Raw genomic sequence first — 24946 nt, 5'->3', positions numbered from 1 at the left:
TAATGTTGCAAAATAAAAAAAAATGTAAACAACAAATTGTGTGCAAAGAAGCGGTGCTTATTTGGAACTAATGGAGCAGAACCACTTGTCGTTGCTTGATGACCTCTGCCATCATCATACCTGTATGAAGCCGGCTTCTGAATAGCTTTCAGGACAGGCAGTCTGTGGCCTTTGGAAGACCACTAGGCTGAATGGTGTAGTCTTTTATACCTAATCATTCTATCACAACTTATTGTAATCCTTTTCACATTCAAAGACGGAAATATTACATAATGTAACAATTTCCTTCTCTCTCTGACATTCAGTTGCAACTACATGAAGAGATATGAAATGTGTCATAATTAGGCCACGGTTAGTGTTTTTTTTCCAACCACTTGGTCCATGAGATGGGGTACAATAATTAACCAGTTAGGTACAGATAGTTATATCAGTCCTGGATTACATTGCAAAATACAGTGTGTGAGTTTATATTACATTAAGTCACCATGTTTAACACTAGGAAAGCCGTGAGGTGTCGTAGGGCACCAGTGAGTACAAAAAAAATTCTACCTTTGCACTCGATCAAATGTCAGGACCCTCCTTTCATGACTTTTCCTAGATATGTGCGTTCTACCACCCAGCATCTTTACATTTTCAAAATCGAGTTAGTATAAAGCGATTTTGCAGTATTGCATTGAAGGTATGTGACAACAGGAATTAGATTTTTTTTTAAATGGTGCAGTAATCTATCAAGGATGCCATATTGCAAGCATACCAGGAGCTCTATCTTACCTGTATATATATTATATATATATGTTATAAATATGTTCCAAATTAAACTATATATATTTATTTTGGATTATTTCTTACACTAAATTCGATTAGAATATTGTATCATACAAAATAAGATATTCAATTTGTTGTTTGCTGACAGGAGAATGAGTGTGTCCTTTGACTTGTCTCAATACAAGTGTTTATATAGTGGAATAGTTTGGTTGTGGGAAGGCGTTGCAATGGGCTGATGGGTGATTTGCCTTTAGGATGACTAATAAATAGAAGCTCATTTAAACTTTAGAAGGAAACATAGATGCATGGCTTATTCATTAGTTAAACTGATTTATATTCTGATCAACCATGTAGAACACAGGCACACTTTGTTCTCAGTTCAGGTACAAATGTTAAAAATGAGTTTATAGCAAAGATTTCAAATGAGGTAGCATGGTTGTGAAGATATAGGAAATTAGCCATATCCTCACACATGCAATGTCCTCCTTTTCTCTCTCTGTCACTTTCCTCCTTGCAGTCTCCTTCTCTAAGCCTTCTCCATTTTCTCTTTCCTTTCGGCTTCCTCTTCTCTGCATTGCCTCCATTCTGAGTGGGCATGAGCCACAGCAGTGAATCGATACACTACAAACTCTCATATTCTGAATCCTGCTAACAGAATCCCCAGAGGGCTTGCATTAATTAGTACCTCCCTCTACTTGTGCAGAGTTATACAACCGTGGAGACTCTAGTGGTATCGAGTGTACAACACCAAAGTGTGTGTGTGTGTGTGTGTGTGTGTGTGTGTGTGTGTGTGCGTGCACGCGTGATTGCCTGTGTGTGTGCGTGTGTGTGCGTGTGTGTGTGTTTGTGTGTTTGTGTGTATGTTGAGGAGGGGGCATGTGGGGGGTGTTCTTACAGACTGTAATCCCTAGGTACTGCATGCAGAGTGAGAGCAGATTACGGTTGGAGTGACCAATTCCAGGCATTCTAATGTTATTGATTAAAAACAGCAGGGGGTAGAAGCACTGAGCTCTACAGATATTTCCCTCACCTGCCACTACAAAGTCAGGGTACAGATCCCATCTAATTTGGAAGCAGTATGGTATAAACATAGCTCGCAGAAATATCGACCTGCAACATTTCGTAATGGAAATATGTTGGAATCTGGATTTGTTTTGTGGATATTCTGATTCTCCATCACTTTAAGACTAATCTATTTAAAATCTCACGATTACATTACGTCACTTTGATGTGTACTTCCTGTTAAATATGAACTGTATCAATGCTGACCTGGTTCATAATTATTTTAGAGGTCATTTGTAGTTTACCATACTACATGGTTTTACCACTGGCAGTGACCTGTGGTACGTATGTCTGCCTGTTGTCTTCTTTCGATTTCTTCTGAAGTAGAATATTACCACTTCCTGTTTGCAAGATTGTAACCTGTGCTTTCTCGAGAATGTATCAAAAGAGCATAGGACAGAGAGGGAATGGACATCAAAAAAGAAACTGTGTGTGTGTGTGCATGTGCGCATGTGTGTGTTAGTTTCTATTCATACTGCGTATCTATGTGGAGGCAGTGGGGGGTGGGGGGCTGCTAGAGGCCTGCGCTATGTGAGCAAACTCACTTTGAGGTTAGTGTGAACACAGCAGGGAGTCCTCTACAAAACCCATGGACAAAATGTCATCAGCCCAGAAGCCTCCCCCAGCCACCAGCAGCCCTGACAAATCATCTTTATCAAGCCTCACAGAGGGAGGAACGACAACAGCGACAACCAGGAAAACTAATAATGAGATATGGAGGGATTTGTGTATCTCTAAACAGCTGCAGTCGATAACAGCTAGCAGTAGATAAGTCGAATATTTCACACATTTGGATGATCAAGCAGAAGAAACAATTGCAGCATTAAGACTAAATGCATTCTCTCCCTCCCTATTATCTAATCGTACAAAAACAAGATTGTGGCAACAGGTAACTTGCGTGGTGTGTCACAACAAAATAGTTCACTCTGAGCAACTGGCTCCTTAAACCATCTCTCCACCCCCAGAGGAAGAAAATAGCTTAAGAAGAGTGTTGTTTTTTGTCTTCTTAAAGATTATCTTTCATGTCGCTGCTTGAAATACCCAGTTTCCCCTCACTGGATGCCAATTAGATGTTTTCCACTAGTGTGTTTTAATCAGTGGTGTAATTGGGTCCCCCCTGCTGAGTGTAGGCTGGGGATGGAGACAAGCACAAAGCCACACATGGATGTGCCGCCATATTGGGCTTCAGACAGGGGAAAGATGTTCTGAAAAGAGAGAAGAAAAGACTCAAAACTAACTATCAGCTGTCTGCTCAGACGGGTTACTATATAAAACAACTTTTGCAGTTGAGTTTGGGTTGAACTCTGTAACTTGTGCTTCAAAATTATTTGGAGGCTTTTAGAGGGGACTTAAGAGGCCTGGAATGCTTTTTTTGTGACGGCTGTATCCAGGAGAGCATACTGTATGACGTGTTAATGATGGGGATGATAGGTGTGGATAGTAGAATGTGAGGATGAGGATGACGGTGGGAAGGGGTTTTCTAACTTGTATAAATAAAGTAAGATATTTTCATCTTTAATTCAGTTATTGTCTGGAAAATTCCTAACTCTAACCATTTGTATTAGGTATACAATATAATAAATGTACATAGTCTTTTCTATCGTTTATGTCCATCAATTGCAACATTGTAAGGAAATGTAATTATTAGCCCATTGAAATTCTCTGCTGAAATAAGGGAATTGGTTTGGAGGAGGGAGGTCATATCTTTTGTCTGGCACCCTGATACACAATGAAAGGACATATTGAAATACATGTATTTAGAAGAATGAGAATACCTCCAGCTTCTATATGAAAGACATTGTTTTCCCTGCTGACACAATGGCTTATATGGTCAGAACCATACACTCACAATTAAGACCCAGTATCTATCATCTTGTAATTAAAATGAATTCTTCCTCATTTTGTCCCCTGTTCACCACAGCAATTTCATACAATCTATCATGTCCATAATGTTGAAAGTGAGTTCCAGAGCTGTGATGTACACAATTTCCAAGATTTAATTAGGCATACACAATTGCTCCCTACATCTTGTCTGTCAATAATGTCACAGAGGAGTTCAAATCCATTTCTGTGCAGAGTGAAAAATCAGGAAATGAAATTACTCCCTTTGTTTTTACATTCGGTCTATTCGTATATGGATTCCTATCGTTTATCTTTGTGTGCTTTGCTATACCGTGAGTCATTGCTGACATGAAAATAGAGAAATATTGTAGGAAGGTTTTAGTTAAAAAGTATAATAATGCTGATTATTGTTAGTGCCATTTTTGGATGTATTACTAAAAGACAGAAATATTGATCACATTCCTTTTTGTATCTAGGTTTTTGACGTATTCTAAATGTGTCAAGAGGATGAATGGGTACAAAAGACATAGTGAACTGTCCATGGGCATTATGGGACTTGGATGGGAAAAAGAGAAAGTTTCAGGCCTTGTCACCTAACCCACCCCCACCCCTCCAAGACGGGTCTTGTGAACCCTTTTATGTTGGCCACCACACCATGTCTAATGGCCCCTGCTGAGACAAGCGTCCTGCTCCCACCAACACCGAGAGGATTGGGGCTAAATAAAAACCGTAGAAATTGGGCTTGAAATATTGGGGTGCAGCCTCCCAAAACTGGAAACCGGCATCTGTTGCTGTTGTCATGTACATGAAAGTTGATCAGAGAAGGGATAAGATGTGCCTCTGCTTCTCACTGTTGAAAAACCCTCCTTGAATCCAAACATAGTTGGCTATTTCTACTTTCAATCTCCCTTCAATTCTTTTTTTGACATTTCTTTTTTTGTCTGAGCATGTTGGTGTTTATGCCAAGGTATGGTAGGCCTTGGCTCCTCTTGGTGCCAGATAGTGGGCTGATTTCACTTGCTTCCAACATCCTGAAAGAGGTGAGCATCATCTTTGTTTATAATGATTACTGCATAACCTCACAATGATCCTGTACATGCAGTGTTTGCTACTGTTCTAGACACAATAGCCTATGTGGCAGTACAAAAGAAGGAACAATGCTAAACATTGAAGCGCCTTACGTTATGAAAATTATGGCAATGGCATATGGCAATGTTAAAACAAGTCTTTATATTATGATATACATGTATGTTTACCTCGACCAGTGGTTTACCTCACTGTACCTTTTGGTGTGAAGAAAAGCTTAGCAGCGTATTTTCAAGGAAAATAAATAAGGCATGTTCAATTTAGTGTCTGAGAATAATTTTCTGTAACATGCTTCAATGTGCTTGCAGCTCATTCAAAGCCAGCGTGTCTAACTATGCAGAAAAAGAAAAGCAATCATTAAAATTTGAGCAAGAGCATTTTTGTTCCGAATCTGGCTTAATATCTTGCAGCGTATATGGTTATTTTTCATGTGGGGATGTTTCATGGGGGTGTGAAGTGTGAAGCAAGGGATGCTGAGAATTCACGACATTACAGCTGGCAGACAGAGCTAGCCCTCCCCCCACCCCAGAAACATATATGCACACAGTGAGCATGGGCGCCACGTCAGTCGGCTTTCACACTCTGCTATTTGGCTCTTTGTCTTCTGCCTGTTTGAAAAAAACACTTGTAATTGTACTCCTTATGTATCAGGTTTGCAGGATTGTCTTTGTATTTAAATGTTTTCATTTTGGACATACAGCTGTTATTCATATGTGTGTGAGGACAGGTGGTGATGGGGGGGCATCTTGTTTACCTCTCCACAATCTCAGCTGCTCTTTGTTTTACTCCCCTGGAAGAGAGTGACAGATACTCAGCAGACACACAGCAGAGGCAATTTGTACCTAACAAATTCTTGCAATAGAGAGCAAGAAGGACAAGCAACACAGTGGTCATTTAACACAGAGGTGGGCCCCACACAAACCAGGGAGACAAACACCCTCCGTCTAGAATTTTAGACAGTTACAATTCAAATAGATAAATAAGCTCAAATGCACTGCAAACCTTAGTTAATGATCCTCAGCGTGGAAGAGTTGATGAGAAACGCTGCATTTTCCATACAATAATAAAGGGGGAAAAAAGGCATATAAAGGATAGGGTTTTCATTGTGTGACAAATATAAATACAGATGAGTTCTGTCTTTGATTGGTCCATGCTTTTCAGTCAGCACAGCGGGGATGTTCTAAAGAACTTGCCCTCTTTGCATTTTGGGTAAATAGACACCATGGACCCTGCATGATGAGATTATATTCCCCCAGTCTCTCCTTTAAACCTCACACTTTTTTTCTCTTTCTCTCAAAATACAAAAAGTGCATTTCTGTCTTTCAGTAGCATCACGGGTGCCTTTTACTGGTCCCCCGCCATGCTTTTGATTCATTTGTAGGGGCCGTACCTCCACACAGCACACACTATCATTGTTTTACTTCTTCTGTCATGTACTATGGCTTAGGCAAGGAAAAAATACACTTTGTTCATCAACAGAAAAATGTCTGCCCGTCGTCCTGGCTGTACCAGCAAAACATGCTGTCAGTTTACTGGCGTGTGAATATCTAAATGTGTCCTTTTGTGGGGGTGGTGTTGTGGGATTTGCGAATCATCACCGTCAAGGAATGAAATACCAATAATTCCACTGAAAATCACTCATCAGTGTCATATGAAAGTAATTCATTTGATCCTGATAGTATTCAGAATTGAGAAGGGTGCCAATCACGGTGTGTCAAGGTGATATAACATGTTTTGCCGCAGTCTCAGTCTGCAGCACCAGCATCCACTGTCTGTCCCTGATCCCATATCCAATGGAAGAATTTACCCAACCTTCATGATGGGGGACAACCACTAGTTAATTTTAGGGAGAGATAAACTAAATAAGGATTTAGTGTTTTCATGGCAATATAGTACAATGAAATGTTTGCATTCTGTCACACATTTACAGAAATGTGTGACAGCCATTTGTTAGCAAATGTATAGTGTATAGTGAATTGCTCCAGCATAAAAGGAACACACAATGGATGTTCTGCTCTAATCAGCCATTTTGTGCATGTTTCTATGAACTGCCTCAATGTGAACCTTTTGTTAGAGTAATTGTCAATAGAGGAAGACACAGCTAAATGTAATGATGGGGATATGATTTATCTAGGTGTTTGTTAATATTGTAGAATTCCAATGTTTGTACCCTATGAACAAGTATTTCTATTTGATAAGACAATAATGATGTCCTATGTCTGACTAAAACACTGCAAAAGAAGACTAGATAAATGATGGCGGCCACTCTTTTGTCCCCTAAATGGATTAAGAAAACTAGTCGGTCAGACATCAGAGGGCCCATTGTTTACATGGGGGTGTTGCTTTCATTCAAACATCAGCCGGGAGTATACATCAGCCGGGAGTATACATCAGCCGGGAGTATACACCGCGTAAAACTGGGAAAACTCTTTACAAAGGATAAAAAAGAGGCAGTGAGATATCCTTAAAAGGTGACTGATGTTCAGTGGTTACGATTACATGATATGTTCTACATTTAGCGGACACCTTTATCCAATGTGAAGTTTCTCTCTTAGACACATACCATAATAGTGTTCACTGTGGTGTTGTGTCTTATACAAGTAAATGTTACACAAACAATTCTCTCATATTGTGCACTCAACTTAGCAGAACGTACAGTAAATTGTAGATAACTGCAGTACAAATGGTAGAATAATCACATGTGATACTAGAAATTCAATGTATGCATGTACAATCATTATCTTTAGATTTTCTATCTTTGATTTAGCTTTTTGTTACATTGCTGTCCTAATGTTATTAGCTGAACCACTACATGGGAAATGGATATGCCACTAACATTTCTGGTATTTTGAATCTGAGCATTAATTAATGTATATTTAGCAAATAATCAATCATAGAGTATGTCTCTCCACTGCTTAACCTATCCTATAAATAAGCTAAATTAATAATTGCAACATTATAATTATAGACTCAAATGCCTAGCAACTAATTATTTGATCACATAGAATGCCAAAGACTACATTCCAAATACCATATCTATTATTTGTATATCATCTTTTTTAACTTGATTCCAATAATCGGGAGAGAGATTAGACTGTTATAGATAGCATAGCAAAATATACATTTCAACAACCCTGACACATATGAGAGAATATCTTTATTGTTTTCTAGAATCTATAGATCTTCATTTTCATTTTTCACACAAACATACAGTATAAATAAAGAATAGCCAAATGAATGCCTATTCTGCACAGCTTATTAGCAGTATTTGTTATTGAGTCTTTCTAAGGCGTCAGTTGGGATAACAACACACCAGATTAATGTTGTATGGATGGCCGACCAACACTTTAAGCCGTGTTTTTGAACTTAACAAAGAGATTCAATATACAAAAGGGGCGGTCGACTAGTCAGACATTAGCCTAAGCAGCATCACAAAAAGTGGACATTTCCACATACTTTTGAGTCAGAGTTGTAAAAAGTGGCATTTCAATTGACTGAAGCACTAACTCTGAAAATGATGGGAAATTCAGAAGTGTTAAAACATATCACCAGATATTATGTTTAGACATAATTAAATGTGCTGCTGGCATTTCTCTGTAAGCCTTGTTCCACAACAGCAGTAAGGGAATGACTGTTATAATAATCTTTTACCCATTTTTATATATAAGTACAGGCAGTTATAGAGTACATAGTCCTTATAACTTGCTAGACAAATAAAGAGCACCAAAATCATCAATTATACTGTATGTTTTTATGGTCTTGCTATGGTAATACAGTACATCTCATATACAGTATAAGCATATCTGTGGAAAATAGTCTAATCTATTGAGCCAAGATTTGATGAAGATGACAGTGCTTAATAATGTAATAGGTTTACTACAATGAGCATTGGCATTTATCAAGGCATTGATGACGAATATATACATTTTTTGAAGAATAAGTTAATAATGGCATTCAAATGTACTCCATTGCCTACTACAAAATAAATTGTAAGCCTTATTACAGTTTACACTTCGCTTAGCTTGGGTTTATTTCCTTGAGAGCAATGTCTATGTTAATTTAACCAAACATGTATTCCCTTTACTTATTTTTTTCTCCATAAAAATATTACACACATGTCCATAACATTACTTTGTAATTAAACTCAGTGCAGGAGTATTTTCACTCCACCTGTATTTAACAAGGTATGGCATCAAGGTATACATATGATATATAATTCATGTAAATTATATTTATATGCAATGAGATATTAAACAAAAATAGGTAAACAAAATATATAAAAATGTAAAATAAAATAAAATATATTTACAATCCATCAAATGCACACTTCTGAACCTGATACTATTGTAAACATGTGGTAACCATGTAATACCTGTATTAAGCGGTACATTAACTATCCTTTTTTTGGGGGGGGGGGGGGTGCTGGAAGTGGGCGGTGCAGCTGAACAGAGATGTGGATGGATGACATCTCCCTGCTGTATGTGGTGAATGAGAAATGTTGCTCACCTACTATTGTCCCAACTAGGCCATAAAATCCCCTAAAATTTCAAACCTTTTACCTCAGCGTCGGTAGAAGTGTGCCCCCCCCCCCCCCCCTTCTCTTTCTGTCTGCATGGTGCCACTGTGAACGAAGGATCTCAGGGCCCTGGTGGCTTACACTTATTATCATTGTCTCTGCTAGGATGTAGGTTCAGGACCTTAGGCTGAGGAGAGGTCAGCAGACACAATCCTATGAGCACACAAGTGGGTTTAGAGTGCCCCCTCCTTTCACTGGGAAAGAAAGGAGGCCCTCCCCTCAGCATACACCATCAATTCCAGCAGCTTCCCAAGGGAGCAAGTGCTTTCTCTTGCATCCTGGTACTGTTCACACACACACACACACACACACACACACACATGTGCACGCATGCACACACACACACACACACACACACACACACACACACATACACACACACACAGATACAATGTACACACTCACCCGCGCACATACATACAGTACACACGCACACTCTCATACACTCACTCATGCACACACACAGCTCAGTGCAACCAATCACAACAGAGCTAGATGTGACCCCAGTTCCTTCTAAACCCCCCCTGGCAATGAGCAAGACCTGTGACTTCCCCGATACACGTGAGCCTATTGGGAGGGAACAGGCGTTGCATATGTAATCTTTGTTTCTATGTTTATTCTTGGTGCATTGACTCTTTCCTGCTGCTGGGAGAATTTGGGCTTAAGGGAATGAGGCATGATGTAGCTCTGCTACACTCAAACAGGCAAAGGCCTTATGAATCTGTAACATTAATCTGTGCCTCTGTTTGTGCTTGTTTGCGTGTGTGTGTGTGTGTGTGTGTGTGTGTGTGTGTGTGTGTGTGTGTGTCTGTGTGTGTGTGTGTGTGTGTGTGCCTGTGTTAATATGTTATACCAATGTGTTGTACCACTGCAAAGTTATTATCTAATTACTCGGATGTCATAAAACGCATTTGAATTAATGAGACTATGTTTACTGGTCAAATAAAACAATATTTTATTGTATTTAATGGTGCAGAAACATATGTTTTTTCCATAGTAATTTTTTTCTGTAATGTTTGTACGACTGAATCTGGCCGAAAGTCTCTTAATAAGCTTTTCAGCCAAATCAGGTGTCAGTGGTATTTCTTTCAGAAATTCCAACATCATTTGTGTTTTATCAAACTCAGGGCTTGCACAAACAATACCTCATTTATAAGCGATTTTGTAATCATTTAATTTGGTTTATATCCAGCAATAGACACACCTTTTTAATAATAATAATAATAATAATCATCATCATCATCATCATCATCATAATCATCATAACAACAACAATAATAATAATAATAATAATAACAATAATAATAATAATAATAATACATTAGATTTGTATAGCCTTTCTCATTGACTCAAAGCACTTTGACATATGACAAAAAAAATATAGGGGGTTAGGGTTAGTTTTCAAATATACATTAAAAGCCTGCCTGAACAGGTGGGTTTTTAGCAAGGTCTTAAAAGAGTCAACACTGTCAGCAGCTCTGACATGGTGCATGGAGCATTCCACAGGCCAGGAGCAGCAGGTGAGACAGCTTTGTAACACATAGTGAGGAGTCTGGTTCTGGGGACAGTGAGGAGGCCAGAGTCAGCGGAGCGGATAGGGAGCGGGTGGAGAGTGAGGCATGAGGAGCAGATAGGCTGGGGCCTTGTAGGGCCTTGTCGAGCCTTGTAAGTGAACAACTCTTCTTACAACTATTGCTTTCACCAGTAATGATATGACTGCAAAACTCCTATCATATATAAATAATGGGAAAAACTGGTTTACCATGCACCCGTTGGGTCTGAATCTGTTTTAAACATTCATCCATATTTCTGTAAAAACAAAGAGGAGAGCACTAGTATGCTAATGCAAATTGTAATATGATATTGTATAGAAGATCAGCTGTCAATAACAAAGCATGCATTACTGTAGGCCTATGCTTTCGGTCAGTACAGTATAACAGTAATACACATAATAGAATTGATCAATACTGTACAGATCATCTATACCACATTTGAATGCAAAATTAATGTGTGTGTGTCCATGTGTCATAACATAAAGGTTATCGACAGGAGAAAGTTCCCACCAGTGTCAGTAACTGTGTACAGTACTTCCCTCTACTACTGTAAAACCAGAGCATTTGGGGTCCTCGTTTGGCAATGCTCTGCTCACAGACAACAATGAGACACTGCTCCCTTTTTTGGAGCGAGATCTGATGAGGTTTTTGTAAGGGTGTCTTCACCTTGATGGCCATGTATTGTGGAGCGTGTTGTTACATAGACCTAGAGTAGGCCTACACTGTATTGGCTTTATGCAAATATTTTTGCCTGTGTTGTCTCTTTATTTCATTTGCTTTTTTATGGTTTGTTTTTCAGAGATGTATCAGAGATGGATCCCTATCACTCAACACATTGAACAAAGATGTAACTACCTACTGTATATGTAATCATGTATTTCTCCCACTCATTGTGATATAATTGTGTTGCCATGCTACCTTACATGTTCCTAATCAACCTGAATGGCAAAACTTACCTTGTAACACAGAAAGCAGCCTGTACCACAATTAGTTCAAGGCGTCTTTTGTCTTTTGGGTAGTTCTTGTGAGCAGCTCTATTATCATGATTGATAGCAAACAATCTAATCTGTTGTTGTGTTCACAATGTCTTAACCTAAAGGTTAATTATGCTACCTTTTGGGAGTTATTACTTATTCACCACCATTAACCTCTCTCAGATACATTGCTGGCTCATGGCAAGTTTGTTCCATTAACAAATTAGAGATAATTTAAGGTAACCATGCTGACAATAATAAATCAGTATACAGTGTACCTAGGTATCTCTGAGCAATTTAGCACCACCACACCCTCATTTTCCATTGCACCCTCCTTATGGGGAATATCTATTCCTAGGAAATGTATGATCAATCAGTCAATCAGTCAGTCAGTTAGACTGTAATTATATAGTACATTTCATTCACAAAATGCACTTTACGGAGAATTATAAAAACAGGCAGATAAAAAAACACACTTAGATAAATAATATTAATAATTCTAGTATTATTGTTATTGTTATTATTATTATTATTATTATTCATAATAATAATAATAGAGAAAGGTCATTACAGTCATAGAAATTGTTAAATACATTTAAATAATTATGTTAAATAGCTTCTGCTTTGCCATATTGTGTCCATCAGGCCAGTTCATCTAAGAACAGCCAAGTAGGTCTAATATATTTTTGGCATGATGCCAGACGATAATATCCGAATCAGAATCGCTTTTATTACATCTCAATGTACACAAAGAGGAACATTCTCTGGCTTTGGTTCCTCAACATTGACATTGCAGCATCAAGACACAAAATCACAATAATAAGTAAAGTAAATAAGTACTTATATGAGATATAATATGGCATATATGCTGCTAATACACGGAAAATATCACAATTATAGTCTGTGTAATTACATGAACATAATGCATTATCCAGAACCAGAAGAGAAAAAGAAACGTTTAGACTTTTTCATAGGCCAAGAAGAGAGACTGTCATAATGAAATTCTCTAGGAGTAGACTGAATTGCAACTAAATGTGAATGTTCGTACTATGCTTTCTATTTCAAACTTCAGTTCAGAAAGTGCAAAGCAGCCTCTGTGCAGTCCAGTCCTGAGATGCATGTCTGGTCTTCACTCCAGTGGATGGAAAAGGTACTCTGCCGGGACATCATTCCATCTGTATTCATACGCACATTTGAGGACCTTGTTGTGTTGTGTGTGTGTGACTGTGTGTGTGTTAACTTTCATTTGGATGAATAAACATAATTGCCATTGTAACTGTGTTGTACAGCGTTTGTTTTTAATGTTTCAAAAGTGTACATAGATTTCATACAAATCAGCAACGGGTAACTACTTTATTCCTACATGCGGCAGGATATAGTAGCCACAAGGATGGTTGTTCGGTCCGTTCCACGCGCCGCCATCTTAAGCCCGCTGGTTCCCCGGTAGAGCAGAGTTGTTGCCTGACTACGGAGGGGGCCTGACGACCCGCTGGAGTTTGTCGTTGACGTCTGTTTTTTCCACGAGGAATTGGTTATATTCACTTTAACAACAAGGGGACGGATTTTCGGCCTTTGTCAAGGGTAGGCCTCTTCATTCAAAGAAACTATGTTATTATTTTTTTTCTAAAAAACTAATTTTGATCTGAAATCGAGTGGAATGCGTTTCTGTGTGGATGTTAGCGCTTAGCCAGGCTAGTAGCATAGCTGGGTTGGTCGCTAAATGGTTTCCGCAGTGAAATCTTATCAGACACCGCCTGTTTCTCTGAGTGGGCTTTCGTTATTATTTCCCTAACCCAAGTTAATTAGATGGTATTTTTTTTAAAAGCGGGTTTAATGGGTGCCGTTCGAGATGTGTCCTACTAACCTTGTGTGTGAGCTAACGTTAGTTACCTGTATCCATGGCATGGTTATAGCCATCTAGCCGTAGCTCACATTCCTGCCTCCTGACTCATGTCTGTCTCTAGTCTGACTCAACGTTGGCCATCTATTATATTAATTATATTAATCATACTAGCTATCGATGTGTCTGAATGACTGTCCGGAGCCTGGACACCAGTTACATTTCAATATGTCCGAGCTTCTTAAAGTGTGAGTAGGCTAAGCTAGTTAGTGGCCATGAGAACAGATGAGTGTTTTCCAAGTGTGTTGGTCAACATGAATCGAGCGAAACCAGTTTAATGTGAGGAGGATGTTCAACCTTTCAGTTCCCCGTCTGGCCATCGATGTTCCACATTAGATCCATATCGTTGATGGTCGGCAACCATTATTATTTACCCCTAAAGAACTTCGGGTAGTTAATAAACGTTGTGAAAGTTTGTCGGTTTTATTTGTAAAGTAAACTAACAAAGTTGTCCAGCTCAACTTTAGGTTGCTGTCTGCTTTCCGATTCAATTCGTAGCTACTGTAACTGTACGTGTTCGCATAAGAACTGGGTAAACTTTTTCCAGTCGTCTTTTAAACAAAGACCGACACATTCCTCTGGGCCGTTGTGATTTAAGAGGATGCCGAGGAGGAGCCTGAGTGAAACCTGAGTCCATGGTGGTGGTGAGGGTTAGGGCTGCTCCTAGTGTGCTGCTCCTAGGAACCTCGGGCAGGAGTGGACTTGGTGGGGGTGGGGAACGAGCTGGTTTACTGTGTTACTGTTACTGGTGGGGGTGGGGAACGAGCTGGTTTACTGTGTTACTGTTACTGGTGGGGGTGGGGAACGAGCTGGTTTACTGTGTTACTGTTACTGTGTTACTGTTACTGGTGGGGGTGGGGAACGAGCTGGTTTACTGGTGGAAAATGTCAAGGAAAACAGCGTGACTGCTCCGGAAACACCCCACACAGCTTCACAACAGACACGGCGTTTTTAAGTCACTCCTCCGGGCACCAGATCTTTGCGGACGACGACTGGATATCTTCGCCGTGGAAGTGATGTGGAGAGTCTGTGATTAGTGTTCATAAACGGTATACATGTTGTGACATGGTTGTTTGTGTGTTAACACAATTATTTGGCTACACGCCGATACAAGGCAATCCGGTTTCTCAGCCCAGTAACATGACTTGTCTAAAGAGTAACTAAGCTTTAAGGACTAGCCTCCACTAATGAAGTGTGTGTCCTCGCGGATCCATTGTTTCTTTTCGAGATGGTATTTTTTTCCACGTCCTAGCCTGTTGTCCTTTTCTTGGAAACTTGACAGAACACGGATGTGGTTGTGTTGAACCTCTCCTACACGCGAAGAAGAAGCTTATCTGGAGCGGAAACACCGCAAAGTTGGTGTGTACCTCGGGCGGGTTAATGACGTGCTGCGGGTTGATTCCCCGTACAGCGCTGCTGGTCTCAGCTGCTTGTGATCAGATGGGTCTGGTCAGATCATAGTCTTTACTTGTATACTCTGCGGCTAGAATTCAAAACATTCATGTATCATATACTGTAAAACAATGCCATATTTGTTTTAGCTGTGTATAATCATAAATCATCGGAATAGATTGGCACACACCGCAGACGTTGCATTTTCACTTATTCTATTTCTGTAAGCAAGGCTTATTTGCAATCAGCAATGTCAGTGTGCTTGGAAGGTTGCGTGGGCTTGTGGTGTTTGCCACATTGCCATATGTTCTGGTGCTATAGAAGCACTTGTGTGAAAGTGTTAATGTAATTAAAAGCCTTTTATTTTCTGGCTAAAGAAGCCACGTTGGCAAAGGCTCAGACACAGTAGAGTTGTGGCATTATTTGCTGCTGCCAAACCAAACTGTGGACGAGGAGTGAGCAGGGCTGTGACTGCTGACCCGGCACATTACTCCTTTTCTATGAGGGTGAGAAGCTGTCGGCTCACATTCTGCTCACAATACGTCAGCAACAACCAACACATGACCTTTCACCTCCTTGTTCATACCCTTGCTGTATTTGTCTATGGAAATGTGTCGCTGTACCTGCTTAGGAATTTCAAACAATGTTTTAATTCTCTCTCTCCAAAACAAATAGTAGCAGCAGGGGATCGCTTCTATAGTTTTCTGAGACTTGCTCATGCTTTAACTTTCATTTGTTTCAGATGTCCATCATCTGTCTCTCAAATTGTAGCCCATTTATTCATTTCAGTAAAGGTCAGGTTTTCTCTATGCTCCCAATGATTGTTGAGTGTTTGGCTGAAGACAGCGAAGAGTGGTTACTCTTCTGTGGCGTCCATACTGGTGCATAAGGAATCGTTGCCTCTTGAAACAAAGCAGATCCTCCATTCCCTGTGTCTTCTCTATAGCCAGGGCTGAGGCACTGTTTGAGTCAAACCTCACCCACAGAGGTTGCCTCTGCCATTTTGCACGGCAGCCAACTTGTATGTGCTTCCCATGCCAATCTCTGTGCTTAAACACTGTTTACATGAGGAATGCCACTATATTAAACACCTGGCTACGACACGTGATAGACATTTCTACCAGCTATGCGTCCAGATTGCTGTGATTATTTATGTCATATTTATGTCGTCTTTGCATTTCAATGCAGTTAGGTCACAGAACCCCAACAGGAAGTTATTAGAATTGTTTAGTATTCCTCTACTGTGTTTTTGGAACCAGACTGCTGTTGTCCTAATGACGTAGATCAGGGATGAGCCTACCTCTGCATGTCTGTGCGTGTCTCTCTACCCAGTTGATTCCAGAAACAACTGTGGATTAATTCCAGAGTTCCCTCCCTGAAAGGTGTTTATTGAAAAAATGATACCTGAAAAGAATTTGCCAGTTTTTGTTGATTGGTTTTTGTTTTATGAATATAGCCTTTCTGATAATTAACTGAATTGTTAATAGCCTGTAATGTTGGCTACACAACTGAAATGCATGCTTGATGGTGTCTTGCTCTGTGCTTTAGCTAGATGTTCTGTGTCCCACTGCTTGAGATGCAGGCTGGATTTTATGGAGCATCCGGAGGTCGCTCCATAGGTTTGTTGTGCTGTCAGCCTGTCAGACTATTTTTTACCTTCCTTTCACTAAAAAGACTGCTATGTCGCTGGAATCCTTCCTTTTGAAACGACTAACCAGTGTTGTGCGTTGTGGCTATGCAGTCTTGCTAGCTTTCTACCCGAAGTAACTGGAGACATTGTAAATTCAGTTTCCTGCATTACTAGCCACGTCACCAAAACAATCACTTGGTTCCTGGCAGTCCCCAACCCTCTAATTTCAGCTGCTCCTTCTAGTGACTATTGCAGAGGGGGGTGGATTCTTTCACCTGGTGTTTGGTTGTCAAATTGGTAGATAACACTCAAGACGGAGGCCTATAGCTAAGTAGCACAGTAGGGGAGATGCCAAATTGCCTAGAAGAGTGAATGATAATGCTGGAGATAAGTGTGCAAGCTGTTATCTTCCACTGTTTGAAAATGCCCAGCTCCCATTTCCGTTCCCACTACATTTATTTGGTCTCTGGATTTATTTAGTCGTCACGATAGCTTTGAGAAAGTATGTTTCTCAAATGATGCAGGACCTATACTTTTTCACTTGGCCTTCAGCCACTTCAATGAAAAGGTTTCTTTGTGTCATATGTTTTTTTGGCATGGTGGAGATGGATGAATGAACTCTGCTGTTCTGTTCCTTTCAGATTTGGAAGCTGTGCAGGCTGTGGCTTTTGAAAGGAACATGGCTTCCCAGTGTAAGTTTTCTTCTATTTGTTGACTTCTTTTTGAAATGTGTTTTGAACCACTTGAATTTGAGTTTTGCTGCCGTGGCTGAGTTTCCTCTAACAAAGTTGTCTCAACCTGCAGCTGATCTGATGGAGCTTGACATGGCCATGGAGCCGGACCGCAAGGCTGCAGTCAGCCACTGGCAGCAGCAGTCCTACCTGGACTCTGGTATCCACTCTGGGGCCACCACCACGGCCCCCTCCCTGAGCGGGAAGGGCAACCCAGAGGAGGAGGATGTGGACAACCAGGTGCTGTACGAGTGGGAGCAGGGCTTCTCCCAGAACTTTGCACCAGACCAAGTGGCAGGTAATGACCCTCTAACACGTCACTGTACCACGGGAATGACCCTCTAACACGTCACTATACCACGGGAATGCTCCATTGTGATTGTTGGCTCGTGCTTTACTGTCCTCAATACCTGTTTTGAACTTACCTGTCATGTTGGTCACATGTATTGAGGAATGCCATTCCAAATGAAGTTAACTAACCCCCGGGTGGTGTTCTCCCTCTCCTCAGACATCGACGGGCAGTACGCCATGACCAGGGCCCAGAGGGTGCGTGCCGCCATGTTCCCCGAGACCCTGGACGAGGGCATGCAGATCCCCTCCACGCAGTTCGACGGGGCCCACCCCACCAACGTGCAGCGGCTGGCCGAGCCCTCGCAGATGCTGAAGCACGCCGTGGTCAACCTCATCAACTACCAAGACGACGCCGAGCTGGCCACACGCGCCATCCCAGAGCTGACCAAGCTACTCAACGACGAGGACCAGGTACGACAACCCCCCCCTCCCCCAACGAGGGTATAAACAAACACCACTTCTCTCTTTCCACCCCCTGACTAGGGTCACCCAGGACTGAGCCCTCTCCTCTCCTCCTCCTCTGCGGTCTTAGGTGGTGGTGAACAAGGCGGCCGTGATGGTACACCAGCTGTCCAAGAAGGAGGCGTCGCGCCACGCCATCATGCGCTCGCCCCAGATGGTGTCGGCCATCGTGCGCACCATGCAGAACACCAACGATGTGGAGACGGCCCGCTGCACCGCCGGGACCCTGCACAACCTGTCCCACCACAGAGAGGGGCTGCTCGCCATCTTCAAGTCTGGAGGCATCCCCGCCCTCGTCAAAATGCTCGGGTCAGTCCGAAAAAAATACTCAGGTCACCTCGTCAATCTTCTCTTCTGGGGAATCCTTTGCGTGGTCCTTCTGCTAGACTGTGATGTTCCCGTCTTTGGGAGGGGGTGGTACTAAAGTCATTATTATTATTATTTCTTCCAGATCCCCGGTGGACTCTGTGCTGTTCTACGCCATCACCACCCTACACAACCTGCTGCTGCACCAGGAGGGAGCCAAGATGGCCGTGCGCCTGGCCGGCGGCCTGCAGAAGATGGTGGCCTTGCTCAACAAGACCAACGTCAAATTCCTCGCCATCACCACAGACTGCCTTCAGATCCTGGCCTACGGGAACCAAGAAAGCAAGGTAAGGGCACCGGCCTCTGTTCGTACGTTCGACGATTAATTAGAACGCTCAGAACATTCCAAGTCATCCATCGCTCGGCCTCTGTTCTCAGCTCATCATCCTGGCCAGCGGCGGCCCCCAGGCCCTGGTCAACATCATGAGGACCTACACATACGAGAAGCTGCTGTGGACCACCAGCAGAGTGCTCAAAGTGCTCTCTGTCTGCTCCAGCAACAAGCCCGCCATCGTAGAGGCCGGTGAGTTTCTCCTTCACGCGGTTGGATTTTTGGGTTTCATTTGCATCTTCTCATTGCTTGCTGTGTGCTAAAGGGTAACGTTTCTGGTGTTTAGGCGGCATGCAGGCCCTCGGGCTCCACCTCACAGATCCCAGTCAGAGACTGGTCCAGAACTGCCTGTGGACCCTCAGGAACCTGTCAGACGCTGCCACCAAACAGGTGAGCCCCCCACCCCCCCACACCACTCCTGTCCTCTTTCCTGAACGTTCCTGAATGGTTCCTACATAAGAGCTCTCTTTCTGTCTCCCTATACTTTCTCCATGGAGAAGACGACCTTAGCTGAAGTAGATGTGATGCAGGTAAAAAGTAGTCATTCCTGCCTTTGTCTGTGTCGTGGGGCTGTCGGCTAGAGCCGACTTCAACCAAGCTCAGCTTTACCCAGAATCCAGCTCCTAACAAAAAAAGGGCTGTCAATTGCTTCAGGTTAAACCTGAAGAAGAGCAATGAGTTGTTAGAAGCATTTTTCCTCAAAAAAAAAAAAAAAGCAGTGTTGAAGGATGGCGGTGGTGGTGTCTGTGTTGACCCCCCAGCGGTGCGTTGTCCTCTGCCCTACAGGAGGGGATGGAGGGTCTGCTGGGGACCCTGGTCCAGCTGCTGGGCTCTGACGACATCAACGTGGTCACCTGCGCCGCGGGCATCCTGTCCAACCTCACCTGCAACAACTACAAGAACAAGATGATGGTGTGCCAGGTGGGCGGCATCGAGGCGCTGACCCGCACCGTGCTGCGTGCCGGCGACCGCGAGGACATCACGGAGCCCGCCATCTGCGCCCTGCGCCACCTCACCAGCCGCCACCAAGACGCCGAGATGGCCCAGAACGCCGTGCGGCTGCACTACGGCCTGCCCGTGGTGGTCAAGCTGCTGCACCCTCCTTCCCACTGGCCCCTCATCAAGGTGAGACGGCCTTGGACCCCCCCCACACACACACACAACTGAAAGTGACTAACTAGTGGATTTTCTAGATGTTTGGGTGGATTTTTGTCTAAAACATGACGTCCCTCTCCAGGCCACCGTCGGTTTGATCCGCAACCTGGCTCTATGCCCAGCCAACCACGCCCCGCTGAGGGAGCAGGGAGCCATCCCCAGACTGGTGCAGCTGCTGGTCAGAGCCCACCAGGACACGCAGAGACGCACCTCCATGGGAGGCACTCAGCAGCAGTTTGTGGTAAGAGCACCACCCCTCTCCCCCCTCACGTGTGTTCCTTATAAGGATTGAGTAGGCTCGAATGCATCTGTTGTTGTTGGGAATATTCTGACTGACTTGTCCAACGCAGGAGGGAGTTCGCATGGAGGAGATCGTGGAGGGCTGCACCGGCGCTCTGCACATCCTGGCCAGAGACGTCCACAACAGAATCGTCATCAGAGGACTCAACACCATTCCGCTCTTTGTTCAGGTAAGACGAAGCTTCGAGTTCCCCAAAAAAACGACTCTGCTCGCGTTTGACAGAAAAGTCTTGATTTCAGCCGGAGGAGCGGTTATTTGATCGTGGACTTGTCCTCTCTGCCCCCCCCCCCCCCCCTTTTCTACAGCTCCTGTACTCTCCCATCGAGAACATCCAGCGCGTGGCTGCAGGCGTCCTGTGTGAGCTGGCCCAGGACAAAGAGGCGGCCGAGGCCATCGAGGCGGAGGGGGCCACCGCTCCCCTCACAGAGCTGCTCCACTCCAGGAACGAGGGCGTGGGTGAGTGACTCAGGCCTCTTCACCACCACGTCTCCATAGCCGCGAGCACCTCACCGTTTCCCCCCACGAACGGCTGCGCTAAGGGAGATGACTAAACCCTGTCTCCTCTCCTCCACAGCCACATACGCCGCCGCAGTGCTGTTCCGTATGTCCGAGGACAAGCCGCAGGACTACAAGAAGCGTCTGTCTGTGGAGCTCACCAGCTCCCTGTTCAGGACGGAGCCCATGACCTGGAATGAGGTACTGCTGCTTTTTAATTAGCTTAACGAGCTGCTGGGGAGTGTTAACCCTCAGGGTGCAATGCCAAATTCCCATGAATTACCTGTGTAGAATCCTTTAAAGTTAAAAATCAGTCTACAATTGTAAAGAAAATCTGCCTGGAAGCCTTATGATCGTAAATGGCATTTCAGATGTTGCCCCAGTTCTGCAAAGCACCATGTCAAACACCCCCCCAGGGGTGTGGGATTACTGACCACCGACGTGACACTCTGCCTTTCTCCTCTGTTCTCTCCTCAGACTGGAGACCTTGGCCTGGACATCGGAGCTCAGGGAGAGCCCCTGGGTTACCGTCAGGAAGGTAAGTCCTGGTGCCGTGTCCTCCTGTCCCTGAACTGCACACGCTGAATAACTCCAGCAGCCAAGCACCTGGGTCTCCACAGACCACCCCGACACTAACTCTCATGGCTCAGTGTGCTAGCTTGCAGCCAAGCGGCGGTCGGCTCTTGATCTCGCAAAGTAGATGGAAACATGAATAATTAGTGGCTGTGTGTGGAAACTGGCTGCGATGCTGGAGGACATGACGGGTTTGTCTTACTACCGTGTGCTGCTTGTTTAATCCGCTCTCTTAACAGGACGTGTGTGTGTGCTTCCCCCCCTCCTCCAACCACTTCATTTGCAGACCCTAGCTACCGTTCCTTCCACTCTGGTGGATATGGGCAGGACTCTATGGGCATGGACCCCATGATGGACCATGACATGGGTGCCCACCACCCCGGCCCCGACTACCCAGTCGACGGGCTGCCAGACCTCGGCCACGCCCAGGACCTGATCGACGGCCTGCCCCCAGGCGACAGCAATCAGTTGGCTTGGTTTGATACTGATCTGTAAATAACTACTGTTTAGGTAAGAAGCTCAGTTCACCACGGCTGTGTTTTGGTGTTGGGGGATTACAGGCTGGTGCATGCTTGGAGTGTTACTAATGTGCTTGTGTGTGTGAAGAGGACCAGTTCCTTTGTGTGGTCTACTGGTGTGGTCCCATCGTAATGCTGGTGCCCTTCTCTCCCCCCCCCCACACAGCTGTGTCGTCTGATCTGAATGAACCTGCATTGTGATTTGGCCTGAAGAGTTGCTGAGAGGTTTTCGAAAAGTGGGCTAGTATCTCAGAAAGTGCCTGACACGCTACTAAACGCTGAGTTTCCTATGGGAACACGTGGAAGTAAAAACTTTGTTCTGGTTTTTGTCGGAGTTAAAACTGCAAAGGAATTCCTGGAAGTGGGTTGACTCAGAAGAATGCTCCAGAGGTGGACCTCCAGATGGAATTTTAAACCCTTGTCTGTATTTTTTTACTTTTTATTTTTTTTATGATTCTTCAGTCTGTAATGGTACTGATCTAGCTTGCTTTATTATACTCATCTTCTTTTGCAGTAATTTGTATACCTTTAAGTCTGTCGTAGTGTTAAGTTATAGTGGTAATGCTCCATCAATTAAGATTTTATCAAGTTATGGTGTAGAACACTAATAATCAGTTAAATTGTATTCTGATCAAGTGTAACATTGTGTAGCTTTTGTATAAAACCAAGAATTGGAAATGGTCCAAATATAAAATATTTTCTTGCTTTAATGAGGGTGCACTGTTTCTAGTGTCACAACGGTTCCAAAGGGTCCTTTAATTGGTGGGGGGGCAGAGTTATTTTGAACTGTCTTTTTTTGATGGTAGCTGTTGAAGGTAGTGAAAAAGAATCCCTAATTATTGTAGCCTGCTGTGCTTATTGGAGACATGGTTATAAAATGGCTAAACAATAAAAATGGACTTTAATTTCAGCTCTCTCTTGGTGGTTTATGAACTGATAAACAGGACATTACACCTGTGCATGGATGTAAAATATTTCCCTGCTGTACATTTCATCATGTGCTTTAACAGGCCTGATACAGATCTAGATTCAAATAGCACCAATCTTGAGTCCTGACTGTTTAATGGAGAGGCAAAGTAAAGTACTGGAGAGACTGGATACAATGAAGTCACTTTTATTACATAAGATAAAGCTGTACAGTGTATATATAAAACAGAAGTTGCTGTGAGTTGTGCTCCTAGAGTCCGATCCCTGTCAGGATCTCAGCAGCCAACGATGCCACTGCTACATCAGCATGAGACCTGGCAGAGGAAGAGAACTGGTCATGAACACGTCTCAACAGCTTTCCATGGACTTGGCACAGAAGAATACTTGTCAACTGGTCTTACAAAAGGATTTTAATAAAGGCATTAAAACATCCCAATTAGTTTAATTTGATCAGCAGAGCAATCAAACATGCAGGGAGCTTGATAAACGGATGGGATAGGCTACGAGAGTGTAAATGATTTGATTGTCTGTTTCCTAACAGTAATTACTGTCTCCATTTTAGTCTGCAATTTCAAACACTTGTCTCATTAAAGTCTGAATGATGAAGTCTTGTCTCTTTTACTCATTTCTTACATCTTCGGAGGCCAGAAATTTAATTTGGCTACTTGTAGTTCGCTAATTCACCAAATCTGAATTATTTTTAATTAGCATGACCATTCATGTATTTTTTTTTGGTGAGGAAGGCGGTGACGTACTTAAGCAGTCATACATTGAACGTTTGGAATTTCACCCGCCACTTTGCCCAAAACCCAATATCCTGCTTCACGACTCTGGCTAGGCAACTTCAAAGGGATTTGTTTTTTTTTTCATTTAAGAAAGAGGAGTGGAGGGAAAGGGAGCCGGGGTGGAGGCCTCTAGCAGCCTAACAATGGGCCACTATCCCCCCTGTATGAGACGCGACGGTTCAAGGAATCTTTCATCACACAGCCCTAGCCGCGGCCCCCCACATGAATGGATCAAAGCGGTGTCACAATGACAAAGCTCTGGGCTGGGGTGGAGGGGAGCCTGTGGAATCGCACCTGGCAGAATGAGTCAGTCTCTGAAGAACACGGACCAGCTCTGAACCCTCCTCCGACCCGCACCAGGGACGCTCCGTCGCTGAGATCTGTAGGGGAGAAAAGACAAGAGTGCTGTTCTTTCATACGTATATATAAAAACACAAACACAAGCAACGTGTTATGTTTCACCCTCACATGGGCTTGGGTTATATCTTTCTTTTCACAACACAACATCACTGGCGCTTGGGATTGTACATCAGGGCACACAAAATGGAGGCCGATAAAGGAGAATGTTTCTAATGGGAACCAGGCGTGCGTTCCCTCTCCTTGCCTACTCTACTGTGCCATTAAATGATCCTGCCCTTTGCTGCGCCACAGCCTTTCCCCGATCCCGCTCACATCCCACAAGTCAGAGGAGCCCCATCTGGATGTCAGCAAGGTGATTCAGCCCGGTGGTGATTCAGAGCTGCACCGGGTGCTTTCTTACAACCAGAGCCATGGACATGTAGTAACATCCCTGTAGTAACATCTCTGTAGTAACATGTCTGTAGTAACATGTCTGTAGTAACATGTCTGTAGTAACATGTCTGTAGTAACATGTCTGTAGTAACATGTCTGTAGTAACGTCTGTAGTAACATGTCTGTAGTAATATGTCTGTAGTAACGTCTCTGTAGTAACATGTCTGTAATAACGTCTCTGTAGTAACGTCTCTGTAGTAACGTCTCTGTAGTAACATCTCTGTAGTAACATCTCTGTAGTAACATCTCTGTAGTAACATCTCTGTAGTAACATCTCTGTAGTAACATCTCTGTAGTAACATCTCTGTAGTAACATCTCTGTAGTAACATCTCTGTAGTAACATCTCTGTAGTAACATCTCCGTAGTAACATCTCTGTA

General features: G+C 43.2%; 2 protein-coding genes across 3 annotated transcripts in view; one reads left to right on the top strand and one right to left on the bottom strand.

Annotated features, from left to right (window-relative positions):
• Positions 1-13317: 13317 nt before the first annotated feature.
• Positions 13318-23590, top strand: ctnnb1 (catenin (cadherin-associated protein), beta 1). 2 transcript variants are annotated; one of them, XM_080540706.1, is made up of 17 exons: positions 13318-13439; positions 17422-17472; positions 17585-17809; positions 18020-18273; positions 18395-18633; positions 18776-18977; positions 19069-19213; positions 19308-19411; positions 19522-19551; positions 19808-20146; positions 20259-20417; positions 20527-20646; positions 20783-20933; positions 21052-21173; positions 21450-21510; positions 21832-22055; positions 22230-23590. In XM_080540706.1, exons 2-16 carry the CDS (start codon positions 17460-17462, stop codon positions 22038-22040), a joined length of 2373 nt encoding a protein of 790 aa, XP_080396832.1. In that variant the 5' UTR covers positions 13318-13439; positions 17422-17459; the 3' UTR covers positions 22041-22055; positions 22230-23590. The 2 variants fall into 2 exon arrangements, with proteins under 2 accessions (XP_080396832.1, XP_080396833.1); XM_080540707.1 differs by lacking the exon at positions 19522-19551.
• ulk4 (unc-51 like kinase 4) overlaps positions 22581-24946 on the bottom strand; it is a gene marked incomplete at its 5' end in the record, with an annotated part of 94249 nt that continues 91883 nt past the window's right edge. The window contains 2 exons of the mRNA XM_080541068.1: positions 22581-23304; positions 24070-24155. Coding sequence (XP_080397194.1) covers positions 23241-23304; positions 24070-24155 — 150 coding nt within the window. The 3' untranslated portion in view covers positions 22581-23240. The remainder of the gene's footprint in view (positions 23305-24069; positions 24156-24946) is intronic.

This window comes from Nansenia antarctica (assembly GCF_963989245.1).
Source record: "Nansenia antarctica genome assembly, chromosome: 10".
Classification (NCBI taxonomy): Eukaryota; Metazoa; Chordata; class Actinopteri; order Argentiniformes; family Microstomatidae; genus Nansenia; species Nansenia antarctica.
This window is presented reverse-complemented; position numbering and strand designations above follow the sequence as displayed.

Excerpts from the sequence above, each read along its gene's own strand:
- ctnnb1 (XM_080540706.1), top strand. Across the intron at positions 20,147-20,258 it reads CCCACTGGCCCCTCATCAAG|GCCACCGTCGGTTTGATCCG; the intron begins GTGAGACGGCCT and ends GTCCCTCTCCAG. Across the intron at positions 20,418-20,526 it reads GCACTCAGCAGCAGTTTGTG|GAGGGAGTTCGCATGGAGGA; the intron begins GTAAGAGCACCA and ends TGTCCAACGCAG.